We start from the raw sequence: 13,772 nt of genomic DNA, 5'->3' as shown, positions 1-13,772 counted from the left end.
ACACATAATCATGTTAAAAAGAAGAGATTAAAAATGCAAAATGATAAAAAATATATTTACAGAGAGAGAGAAAAAAAAAGCACTCAAAAGCAACATGTATTTTATAAAATGAAGCAACTCATCACACAAGAGGTATGAGATCCAAATATGTCATCTTGACATAAAATCTAAAGTTATTGTAAGACACTTTGGAATACTGGTGACAAGAGAGTACACACTAGAAAGAAAGATATCATTCTCTTAGCCTGCACTTATTTTGTCATGACCATCACAACTTTCAGACAGGAGCATAACACCATCAGGCAGTTGACCTGCCACCCACCATTCAAACTCAAAGGGTTCTGGCAGCTGAGGCAAAGCTGCCAACACCACCTCTCAGCTTTTTACCAAAAACTGCTATAATTGAGTGGCAGTGTAGCACAACTTGAGCGGTGTCACTTTAAGAATGTAAATTCTGTTAAAGACTGTCAGGCCTCCCTGCTGCTGCAGAAGCGTGGGACACGGCGTCCTGGTTTCTGATGGGGGTTTGTGAGGGACTGGCAGCAAACAGCTTGAAACATCTGTGGTGCTTGACATCTGAGGTTGAAGATGAATGATGTTTTAACAGCATTTTAACATCCCTCCACACACATACACACACACTCAAGCAACTTATTACTGTGGTAGAGGGGGTTGTAGAGTTATTCCCGGCAGCTTTCACTCTTTGTCGTGCCTGTTTTATTAAGAAGGGCTGACATTAATGAGACAATTTTGGACCTCGGCACCAAGTGCTGCTATTTAAGGCTGACACGTTTCATTTACACGGATTTATATTACTTTTGTGTAAGCCACCATAGGAGATCCAACGATTCAATCCCCCATGTACAACAGTCATTGTTAGACTTAAGACTAGACATAACTTAATATAAAAGAAAGCTTAGAGGACAAGGACATCTCAGTCACTAAGGGCCCTATCTTATGACTGGCACATCACAGCTCCAGGCGGAACACAATATTTTATTGCTAGTTTGTGACCAACACATTTATGATCTTCCTGTTCAGCACACACTATGTCTAATGGCCCCATCTTTTGACTGGCGCATCGTGGCATTAGGCGTTACACAACTGTCTTGGCTAGTTTGTGGCCAACGCAGTCATCTTCATCCTGCCAGGTGGGCAGGTAACCTGCCACAGGTTGTCTTTAAATAGAAAATGAGCCTGTGCACCCACAGGTGTTTCGGTGAAAAAACAAGGTGTGGCCAGGCACATCGATCACAGAGTGCTATTTTGATGCCACTGAAAATGCCACTGATCAAGAAAAATAAAACCTGGTCTAAAGTAAAAGGCACAGTATTTCCAACCATGTGCTTCAGACCACACATTTCAAGAGCTGTGTGGGAAAAAAAGGACTCAGATACAGGATAGCATTCCTGCGTTACCCATGCCATTGACAGGCTTCTGTGTGTGCAAGAGTGAGAAAGCGGAGTGGGGGAGGACTGTCAGACTGGGTGATGGATGGCAGGAGGCTAAGGAAAAAGTTGCTCCCTCTGAGGCCCATGTTGCGGGAGCAGACACACCGGGTCCCAGGGGAGCGTTTGAGCTGCTGCTGTTTTGAGATGCATCCACCAGTCCTGCAGCCACGCTTCCCCTGGATTCAGCCCGAGGGGAGATCGAACGCGAAGCACTGGAGGGACAGTTCTGCTGAGTGAGCCACGGCGCTCACACCGGCACCTTCATCTAAAACCATTAAGCAAGAGTCCGTTTAAACAGATCCCTTGAGCTGTGACTCGTATATGACAAGCGACGATATGGATTTGAACTGACTTGCTGACTCATCCATACATCAGAGCTCAGCTTTGTCCAACCTTTTCACCCAGATTTCCATATTTATCTAATCTCTGTCAGAATACTGCAGTCTCACAAATCTGAGTCACTAATCCTGCTTTGGAGCCTTGTATTATTATGCAGATGTAAATCTAACACCGCATGTTGCTGTTAACACAGGAATTACATTAATTCCATTCATTAATGAGATTACAGGTCTCACCATTGAACGGTAAATGATTACAGACTTCCGTGTTCCAACTTCAGCCTCTTTCTTTAATGTATGACTTAACAAGAAGAAAATATATTCCCCTCCTGGTGAGAAGGTTCTAGAGAATGTGATTACCACCCCAAAAAGTTTTGATTTCCCCCAACGTCCCTCAATGGCCTGCTTCTTTGTTCTCTGATGCAGCTTTGATGGGGGGGGGGGGTCCAGTAGATCTAGTAGAGGCGAGGAGTTGTTTGCACCGAGCTGTCAGGAGGAGTTGAGATGTAGAGCACTCCTCTGCCCTCGATGGAGCTCCTCATCAGGGCTTAGCTGAGCTGACACTGGGGCAGGAGAGGCCAGGCCGGTGCGGAGGCACGGAGACGGGGGAGGAGGGATGCAGGAGGAATTTAAATGTACAGCCAGTTAAGACAGGTCAATATTAGTATGTATGGATGGACACACAAACAAGCAAACAAACAAACACAAGGTTCTCTAGGGACGTGCAACCCCTCAGGCAGAACTACACCAGAAGAGTGAACCTCCTGCCCAGATAATTCTCACCCATGTTGGCAATACGGTTGAGAAGTGTATGCCAGACACAAGCAAGTGACAGAACTGTGTCACACACCAAGTCACATCAGTTGTCCACTCCATGCAAACGGAAATGAAATCAGATAGAGGAAGACAGCGTTTCTTTACAATAAAGTTTATTTTCTTTGAATGCTAAACATTTTGTTATCCTGTAGGAGTTAATTACATAAATATAAAAGTACAATCATTAGTATAAATGTGCAACTTGCAACCAGAATCAATTTGCATACATTATAATCAATGGTACATCACAATGCAGGCAACATGGGAACTCTGTCGTGGGAACATGACAGAGGAGATGGGTGAGCCGTGGTCCCAGCCCAAGAAAATCAAGGTCAAACAAAAATAGTCTCAGGCTCCCCGAAAAAAAAAAAAAATTTTGAATAATGCCGACTAAATCCAACAAGGTGACCTGCAAATGGCATCCTATTAGGGATATACAGCAGTGCTGGCCTTCATGCTACAGCTAATGGCGAATCACTGGGACTCTGTGCATGAGGAACAGTAATGGACCATTGGTTGTTCCAACTGCCCTTCCAGCTACAGTTTCAGCGTAACCAAATACTTCAAGGTGCCTCAACCCAATGCCATGCCAACTTTTGATGAGCCATTTAGGCTGTCGCCGAGAGGAACAGTGCATTCATTGACCAATCACATTCAAGGGTGAAACAACAATCAGGACGTGTGGCTGGAAGTTAAATTTAAACATTAAACGCTGATGATATTTGATATGTTCAAAAATAAGACAGACTATTGACATGAAAATTACAACCTGAAATGAAAATCTAGCTACACCTAACTCTTTCGTTCCGACATATTTCATTTTGAATGAAAGGCTATATGAGCAGTGAACAAATGTTACCGGAGAAACTGGCACAACTTACAGAGGCAATATGTCCACAGGAACATACTGTAATATACTGTAATCACACTGTCCACCTGCAGGGAATAGCTGATTGTATGGAGTGTTCTTTTCTGTTTATGATAGAAGACATTACAGCATGCAATTTGATTTTTATCATTTAGTCAGAAAGAGAAAAAAAGAAAAAGCCAATGTTTTGGGATTTTTCCAAATCCAATCTAAGGTTGAGCTACCCAAGTTTGACTAATGAATCTATAAGAAGACTGAATTACATACCACAATCCAAGCTTATTAAAAAATGGAATTTACAATTTTATTTGTAGTCTCTGCAAGTTCATTAAAATCAGAACTTTTTTCAAACCTTAAACCTGCAAACAATAGGCTAACACATTTAATACTCTGTGGCGTTTGCTTTTTCTAGTCATAATGGGTATGACATGCTTATCAAAGCCTAATGAATTGTTTGATCATTCTGTTGGCTCAGGATTTCAGTTTGTCTTCACACCTTTTCTTTCTCGCACAATTTCTCATAAGGTCATTAACCTGCTTGGTAAATTTAAAAAAAACTCTGTCCTGCTACCACCCTGTAGATCATGTTAAATCCTCTGACAAACTGAATCTAATATTACATTTACATGAAGACATTTGGAAGAACTGTCATTTGCATTGACAAGACAAAGGGGCTGGGAAGAAGAATTAAGCAATGACATTTTGGACTCTTCTGGCTTTAATATTGCTGTAGTAGACTGGGTGACAACAGGCATGATGTATCTACACTGACTGCTAAGGAATTAGCAGTTGAGAGAAATAAATGCTTGAAATGATATTAAGACCAAGAGCAGAATGGCACTCACAGACATGTACATATTCCCATGTCTCCCCACTCCTTCCACAGAAGAAATGGAGGACCTCAGGACAGTTGTATCCATTGCAATCAATGGAGATAAATTTTGCAAAATGCAAAATGATTGTATTATACAGAATAAACTAACTATACACATAACAAACAGATTCTGGTCAAGGTTTGAGATCTCTCAGTACTGTATATGCAAGGGAGGAAATAAGGCAATTGATAACAAGCCATGCATTTAAATGGACCCTCTTGAATTTAAATAGTATGTTTATGCCTAATGTTGTAAAAGGTTGATGCATAAACAGGCTTGTGAACACATGTAGGCTGCTTCTGTGTTGTAATCTAAGGATGTTTACAGTATAGGAATCCATGATGAGATGCATGTAAGTAGTATTCCAGTGGACTGGGTCTAACCTCACTCAACCTAACCCAACTATCATTATGGATGTACTCATTTTCTCACTCTCTCTCTCTCTTTCTCTGTTTTCCTAACACACACACACACACACACACACACACACACACACACACACACACACACACACACACACAAGACGTCACACCGCATTTCATCTGCAGTGCAGACTCCTGCAGACAATCATCCCCTTGCTGCCAGCACATGGCCAGTCACATCATGGGTACTCCATATGGGACAGGAACCAACTGACAGGAACAACGATCAAACTCTCCCTTTTCACAGCAGTCCGACAGGAAACACTTTTGTTGTGGGACACCCCAAGTCAACACACAGGAGCTCTCTCAAACAATCTCACAGGAGCGCAAATCACACCCAGCATGCAGCACGCTGTAATGACCCCACAATAACATGATAGACAGAATCTGAACATTTGTGACAGTGGAGGACCTTTGTCACTGACAGGGGTGTATTGTGAATGCTCCACATGTGATAATCCAAATATAACACACTGGGTACAATGTTCTTCTAAGGGACACAATTTTGTGTCCATGTGATTTGATATACATGTGTAACTACAAGAAGCATCCATGTTAACCAACATATGTGGTTAAAAACACCAACACTGAGCACAGTGACTGTGCCCCTATCCCTTTTGTCTGATACGTTATACAGGTTTATAAAAATATATAGTTATAGGAGTCTTTTTTTTCTAAATATACAAGTATATCTCATATGGCTTAACCATAACTGGCATGCAGGAAACTACACCAAGCCTGAAGTTTCGACTACCTGAGTTTTTTTTTCATCTTTTCTTTCGTTGCTTTTCTTCCAGTAAGCAAAAAAAGAGTGAAACGTAAATATTCATGTCCGTCTGCGCGGATGCTTAGAAAAACAGAATAGCTATATTTACTCGTTTGGCCTTCTCACAACGTTCATCATTCTGGTTGCTTCCCCGTGGCTATTTACAATGTCAGTATTGTTGTTGTGGTTGTGGTTCTTTTTCCCTTACTCTCTTCCATTGGCGAGTGATGGTTGATAAGTGTGGCAGGGACTCTGGGGTGGGTGAGTCTGTGAGGGGACTGTTGAGCTTAGGCAGGCAGGGAGGCGGGCAGGCAGGCAGGGAGAGAGGCGTGGGTGGCTCCAGGGGGAGGGAGGACGGTCAGGGCCCGGGGAAGGCTGAGCTCTTGGCGGAGAGGCTGAAGACTGAGAAAGGGACTGGACTAATGGGAAACTACACAGCCTGCTCCAACTGCTTTCTGGGTCTCTCTCTGTGTGTGTGTCTTAATCTTTTCTTCTCAAAGACAAGCCCTGTGTCTTCTATTCATGCCAATCGCTCCCCTGGTTTTCTTTTAGTCATTCGTTTTTATTCATATCTATTCCTCTCTTTACCACTAACCCAATTTCAACCCCATCCCTCCTTTATCTTTCTCTAATGCTCTCTCTCTCTCTCATCCACTTTCTCCCTCTCTCTCTCTCTCTCTCTCTCTCTCTCTCTGACTCTGTGATTCTGCCTGAAATGCTGATTTTCCCTCTCTGCTTGTTGTTATTCTGTGCCGCTTGCCTACCTCACACATCGCATCGTTAGCACATCTCTTGTGTCTGCTGTCTTTCTTTCCTATTTTTACGGCCTGTTTTCTGGCAAAAAGAACAACGCAAGGTCACTGATTGCAGCACGCATCAGACCAGCAGCGCTTCCTACACAGACAGCCTCTATACTACGATGTGCCCACACAGTGGCGTGTATATCACAGAGAGGAGAATCACTTTGTGCACATTTAGATCCAAAACACATTCGGATCTTCTCTTTGGTGCCTCTGAACACAATACTCTCTTTTTGAATCTCTTTTTGTCACATAGCAACAGGCCGGACATATTTGGCACTAAATCACTCAAATCTGACTTGTCATTTTCTGTCTCATCTCATTCTGACTCAAGTTTTTAAGATGAATCATTAGCTACATTCATGGAAATGGGTCTCATTTTTGTATTCTTTCTGAATTATTCTGCTGAATATGAAGCCAAGTAATAGTATAATATGGATTATAGTCATGGGTTGGGAGACATTTTGCCCTGTCCTCAGAAAGGGCTATAAAAGAGGCTTGGGTCACGTTCCCCCTTGCATCTCTTTCATTTAAAGCCACAATCTTTACAACTTTAGGAAATCATTACTTGGCTCCAAGGACTCCCAGGCAATAACATAGAAAAAATGTCTAAATATTTCAATTAAAACATTTGTTCCTTTTTCCTAAATTTGGCAAACCTGCTGATTGAAACATATGCTGTGGATTGAGACATATGTTTGAAACATCACAGCTTGCCAAAGCCTGATACAATTCATAAACACTGGATCATTTGTGAAACATAATTACCCATATACCACATCAAAGATGTCAAAGCCTTTTCTAGCATTTCCTACTGGAAAGTAGAAGCCTGCACTAAGAGCTAATGATCATAGTTATAAAAGGTAAATGAGAGACACCGCATCCCATTAAAATTTAGATTACAACATCGATTCCCCTTTCAGCTGCTTTTGTCAGACCTTTGTAAAAGCAAAGGTGTTTGCCAATTAAAATAAAGGAATGTCTCTGCCATTATAGGAAACCTATTCCCCCATTTCCAAAAATTCAAAACGTCCGAGAGAACATCTCCAACCTCTGCCAAGGAATGATAAATAATCTGACCAAAAGTGCAGATGGAATGCAAAATTACAGACAACCTCCTCTCACTGATTGGGGAGAGAGAGAGAGAGAGAGAGAGAGAGAGAGAGATGAGATGGTTAGCTGAGGGAGCTGGAGGACAAGGCGGCTACCTCGTGCCAAATTATTTAATTACTCGGCCTAATTCATTTTATGCTGTGCATAGCAAGAAGGACTCCATGGGGATGCGGTGATCAATGAGTCCGAGATGGGCAATGTGTGTGGGTGTCGCCAATCAGTGTAGAACCTGGACCAAGGCAGCCAGTTAAGTAATATAGCAGCTTGAACTGTGACACTTGTGTTTCCAAAAGTTGTTCAGGTATATGGCTTTAGTGATGGATGTTTGTCTGATATGTATTGAATGTACTTCACTGGACTTGAAGCTTAAACCTTTCTAAATGGTAGTGTGAAACTACTGAAGATTAGGCCATTGTTATTTCGCAATTACGTAAAGCAGTTAATTTTAACTAGCAACTGGGATGGTTTGGGCTGTTTAGATGGCTTGCATGCAAAGTCTAAGTAGAAAAGTCTAGTGATGAACCTCTGTGTTTTCAACATGGTGCATGAGAAGAGAACATACTGTACTTATACACACCATTGTACACACCATTACCATATCAGCATTATATCATTCTGCCAATATAATCAATGCCATGAGCCTCCATTAATTAAATTAAATGAGTGGAGATAATTGGCTTAGATCAAGTTCCTTTATGTAAACGGACAATGTTATATAAGCACTAGGTGTGTATTGCGGTGGCTTTGAATCGGAGCTGTGATGTATTGGGGGCACCACCATTTTGTCCTGAGGCTATTCCACTGTGCTCTCTCGGTGCTCTTGGGATATGAGAGAATGTGATCATTTCCTCAGGTTACAGGGTTTTGGTAGGATCACGCTACCCCACACATCAGTCATAAACACACCAGCAGCATTTTCTAATGAAAGTATCCAAAACAGTTCATGCAGAACATGCTCCACCATTGATCTTTACAAGGCAAACTCAGGATGTATGTTTGTCATGTCTTTCTTTTTTTTCTTTAAGAAATGAAAGGCCCCGGCTGTGGCGCGGCTGGCTGGGGCGCCTGCGCCGTGCGCCGGCAGCCCCGGGTTCGGTTCCCGCCCCGTGGTCCTTTTCGGGTCCCGCCCCGGGTCTCTCTCCCGCTCGCTTCCTGTCGTTCTCCACTGTCCTATCAAAATTAAAAAAGCCCCAAAAAATATACTTAAAAAAAAAAAAAAGAAATTAAAAAAGTTCATTACAAAGCTTGGCTCTATCCTTTAGGAGAGGTGTCTACGGTGTTGAGATACAATTGAAACTGTTCTCGTTGTTAGAGTTAGGAATAAATAAATGAATAAATAAACAAATAAATAAGGAATTGCTCCATGCCTGTAGGTTTTTAGGGAGTTCCTCTCGGTCACTAGTTACTGGTCTCAGCCAGTCTGTTGTTCATGATGCCAAGGGCTCCCACCCCACCCGAGAAGCCGTTCTGCCGCGAGCCGCCGCCCACTGTCCGGGGGTAGCCGTTGGCCGTCTCGGACAGCTGCTTCTGCATGAGGGCCAGCGACACCTTGTTGGAGGCGGCCAAGTCCCGCATGGAGATCATCTCCCCCGAGAGCCGCCGGCCCTCCGTGTCGCTGTCGCCGGGCCCGTCCGAGTCGTTGGCGCGGCTGATGTGGCTGCAGCGGATGCGCGAGCCGGGCCGTATGGCGTTCCGGCGGCCCAGGAAGGCGTTGGGCTTGTTGCAGCGCTGGCAGCACACCTTGCCCAGGATCCAGTTGAGCACCTGCTTGATGACGATGGAGATGACGTTGAAGAGCGAGTAGATGCAGCAGACGCCCAGCAGGATGAAGAGGAAGTTGGCCAGGCGGTAGAGTGCCTGGTGGTCGTACTCCGCGTTCTGGCTACTCACCAAGTCGCCGAAGCCGATGGTGCTGAAGGTGACGAAGCAGAAGTAGAGCGAGTCCAGGTAGGCCCAGCCTTCCACGGGCGTGTACATGGCGGAGGCGCAGCAGGAGATGACGATGGCCGACAGGCCCAGGATCAGCATCACGTAGTAGACGGACGGCTTCCAGCCGGGGAGCGCGCTCACGGCGAAGTCCGTTGAGATTCCCGGCGGCAGGAGGCCGCTGTTGCGCATCCGCCGAAGCCGGATAGCCTTCATGACCACGGCCAGGAGCGTGATGATGCGCTCCAGGAAGAGGTTAAAGAAGAGGATGGTGGCAGCACAGCCCAGCAGGCCATAGAAGATGAGGAACACCTTGCCGGCCACCGTCACTGGCGTGGTCATCCCGAAGCCTGCAGAAGAAGGGAAGAGGAGGAGGACATGAGGAGGAGAGCAGAGGATAGAAGGAGGAAAAGAGGAGGAGATGACAGGAGAGAAGGAGGAGAGTAAAGCAGGGAAGGAGGAAAAGAGGAGGAGATGACAGGAGAGAAGGAGGAGAGTAAAGCAGGGAAGGAGGAAAAGAGGAGGAGATGACAGGAGAGAAGGAGGAGAGTAAAGCAGGGGAGGAAAAGAGGACGAGATGACAGGAGAGAAAGAGGAGAATAAAGAAGAGAGAGAGAGGAAAAGAGGAGGAGAGCAGAGGAGAGAAGGAGGAAAAGAGGAAGACAGCAGAGGATACGAGTGTGAGTTAAAGAAGGCTTAATCCATGAATGAGCAAGCTGTGTAAGCTTGGGTTCCTGTGGCAACATTGGCAGAGCAACATGCTGGTAATGCCAAGGTCATGAATTCCCAGCTCAGAATCTTAGCACCCAAAACAACATACCTTTATCGTGCCTAAAAATCGATTAAAGGGTTATGGCTAAATATAGGAAGAGAAAGAAAGGGGGGGGGGGCATTGTTATTCATGTAGAAATAAACAACGGTAAACAAATTAAACAAATCTAAAAGAAGCTGAATGTGAGAGCAAACAATTTAGCTAAGCACCCTAAATAATTCAAATATCCTCTGGTGATACACAAATTAGCTCTCTCTCTCTTGCCCACTCTCACTTAGACGGGAGTTGTGTTTTTGTCGCCGTCAATTAGAGTAAATCAGACAGTTGAGCAGTGGAACCTGGGCCTGCACTGTGGAGAGTGTCGATGAATGTGTGTGTGTGTGTGTGTGTGAAGGTGAAGGGAAGATAAGGTCTTAGAGGACTGGTCTATGGATCTTCAGCTCTGTGAGAGCACCCACCACCATCACCACCACTACCACCACCAGCGTCACCAGCGCCATCACTCTCCTCCCTCCCCAGCAGACAGGGGTCAGAGGAGAACACCTGACTCTGCAGCTCCGCAGCAGGAACATTAGCTGATGAGCTGGAGTGAGGGGGGTGGAGGTGTTGGGGCAGAGGGGTGAGGGGTGAATCATCGTCATCCTTCAGTTCACTGAATGTGAAGGTCTACTGCAAGGACCTTCAATATCAATCTAAACCAAACAGGAATCTCAGAACACATACAAGAAATAACTATTGGATGTAATGGACTTTTGATCATAAAGGCCTCAAAACATACACCCACCCACCTCAATATGGCACTCTCTTGGTCTGACCACATGAATCAGATTAAATAATATCTATTTTTAACTGAACAGATTGTATGGAAACATTTGAATATATTTTATCTGTACACAAAAATCTGGAGCTGTACTTGGGCATGATATTTTGAACCTGACCCAAGCGTAGACGAAACATGTACTGCCTGACCTTCTCCTGACCTCATGACACCATGTTCTCAACCTTGACATGATTATGGCCTAACAAAGTTTTGTTCAGACACAATTACACACACTCACAAACAAACAAACTCCAAATAACAAATGCATTGCCAAATGACACAACATAATCCTCAACTCTGACATAATCTCACACTCCTCATTCCAAGCTTGTCATCTGGCATCCTGATTCCAGTTTAATTTGTGAAGCATCACTAACTTTGTTAAGCACCCACCAGTGTAAAGCATGCACAATCACCACAGGTACATCACACAGAGCTTTTAAATGGTCTGAAAGATAGCAGACGTACCATAAAAACATCTATCTCTCCCGAAAGGCAATGAGCCTTTATCTCATCTGTTATTGTACACACACTGCATGACGATTGTTGCTGATTACATGGTCTTAGTCATAGCCGCTCGCCTCGCAAACCCAAGCAGGTGCTTCCACATGAATGGCGAGTGCACATGTGCAATCTCTCTGAGCCAGAGGCCAGGCCTCTTCTGTCTAATGACTTGAAATTGCTTCCCAGAAAGTCGACTCGAAAATTCAAAGCTTGACACCTGCCCTGGCCTCGATAAGAGACTCGCTAACCCTACGTGAGGCGGCTGAATTAAGACGATGCTTAATAAAGCACTCCTCTCCTCCGCCTTTCCTCAGGCTTTGCATTTGTTTAAGGGGGAAACAAGGTTAAGTTCGAAGGCGCACAAAAAACACACCCCTCTGCCCGGGTTCTCATTACAGCTTGAGTAACCACGGGCACGAGTCATTGATTTTTGTGTGCCGTTTTCGAAGCCATTACCTCAGACCAAAGTGTCAGGTGATGTTGGGGGGAGTGTGAGATGGAAACATGAAGCAAAAGAGACGGCTATGGTCTACACCTGAGCCGGCCAAGGTTGAGAGTTGCATCCCTGGAAGATTTAATTTAGCAGGCTTACTAAACACTTGGTGACATAAAGCCTTACCGCATTTATAAGATCCCATGCTTTATTATATTGTCCCCTCTGTGTCTTCTGAAAAGCAATCACTTGTAACTATTGTTAAAGAGAGAAAGAGCCAATGGCCGGCATAAGGCAAGCCAGGTGACGCAACATAATGCGATCCAGAAAAATGCAACTACACTTGACATCATTTTCCACAAGCTGAAAAAAGACTTTGCTTGTTCAGAACAGTCTTTCCAAACCAGCTGGGATGAATCAAAAGCTGGCATTCGAACAGCAGAAAAGCAAGCCTCCCTCTATTACTAACATTGACGATGAAGGAAAATGTATTTATTACGGTCCACTTAGGCTTGCAACCAGTACAAATTAAATCAGGCTCTAATGCTTAATGGCTGTCATGAGTATAATTAAACCCTGGAGGATGCAAGCAGAAGGAAAAAATGGAAATTATTCCATTATAATTATTAATTATGAGGCCTTTGACTCTGTGAGTATGGAGACTTGAGAGACTTACAACTTCACACACAGGCAGTAGTGAAAAAAAATGAAGAATGATCTGATGTAGATTACAGTTTACATACAGTGTATCAAGTGTCAATTAAGCAATCGTCTATTCCTACGAAATGAGTAATGCTGAATAATAGTGTGTTATGCCAATAACCAATCCCATCTATTCAATTCAGATGGCTGTGGTGTCACAAGATAGCTATTTGTATCCTATGCAGGGAGCAGCAAACAGTGTTAAATGAGTTTCTGAAACTCTGTAAGGAGGAGATGACTTAACTGGAAGATTGTTCTTCAGGGCCCTTTGTAATTGATTGATTATGCCATCTTGAGTCAGTACCCTTTGGCTGTGCTGACAAACCATAGCCAATTGTATTATGTATTGATGGCGTGCACAGACCTGCATGCACTGTGCCTCTTCAATGGCACCTAAATGCTCTTCTTTCTCTGCCGGTCCTCCACTCATTTTCAGCTAAATGGCAGATAAGAGGGCTTTTATGAGCCGCATCTCAGTGAAAATGGCTACGCCCCCACAGTTTATCTTCCTGCTTGACTGCATGCAAAAATAATCAGAGTTCAAAAGACAAAATGGCCCTGGGAAAGGGCGTGTACGTGTACGTGTGTGTGTGTGTGTGTGTGTGTGTGTGTGTGTGTGTGTGTGTGTGTGTGTGTGTGTGTGTGTGTGTGTGTGTGTGTGTGTGTGTGTGTGTGTGTGTGTGTTGGGGGGCAATAAAGCTACACCTAAAAATAAACAAATGCTATAGAAACCGCCGAAGACATGAGCATATTCAGCTCTCTGGTATCGGTGCGGCTGTCAAACTCTCTGAAGACTAGATTTCTCTCAAAAGCAGCAACCGTGTCATATTGTATCTGGGAGAAACAGTGGGGGGCCCACCCATCAAAAGTTAACCAGTCCGGAGGAGTTTGCTCTGTGCACCTAAAACAAGAAGAATCTATTTTTAATTGATTTTAACCACCTGTGATAGAGATCAACTTGATTGTGTCGTATCATTTTATTTCTAGCAGCGAGTAAATAATTGGCTGGCAGAAAGCATAAAGGTGGTGTCTTATCAAAGCTGCAATCACAATTGCATTTCCATCGACCTGGAGCGACCCATGGCTCAGCACAGAGACAGAGGCAGTCTGGGGGGAACGCTGCGCTACGGGCTATAAATACAAAAGAGAAACACAAACTGAGGAGA

At 44.1% G+C, this 13,772-nt stretch overlaps 1 protein-coding gene across 1 annotated transcript in view; it reads right to left on the bottom strand.

Annotated features, from left to right (window-relative positions):
• Positions 1–8,847: 8,847 nt before the first annotated feature.
• kcnk12 (potassium channel, subfamily K, member 12) overlaps positions 8,848–13,772 on the bottom strand; it is a 26,425-nt gene continuing 21,500 nt past the window's right edge. Inside the window, exon 2 of the mRNA XM_076285074.1 lies at positions 8,848–9,725. Within this exon, the coding sequence (XP_076141189.1) occupies positions 8,848–9,725 (878 nt within the window). The remainder of the gene's footprint in view (positions 9,726–13,772) is intronic.

This window comes from Alosa pseudoharengus, unplaced genomic scaffold (genome assembly GCF_046254945.1).
Source record: "Alosa pseudoharengus isolate Yale_2024_CS ecotype anadromous, Long Island Sound unplaced genomic scaffold, YU_APseudo_1.1 YU_APseudo_1.1_scf_15, whole genome shotgun sequence".
Classification (NCBI taxonomy): Eukaryota; Metazoa; Chordata; class Actinopteri; order Clupeiformes; family Clupeidae; genus Alosa; species Alosa pseudoharengus.
Note: the sequence above shows the minus strand (reverse complement) of the source record. Positions and strands in the feature narration are given on the sequence as shown.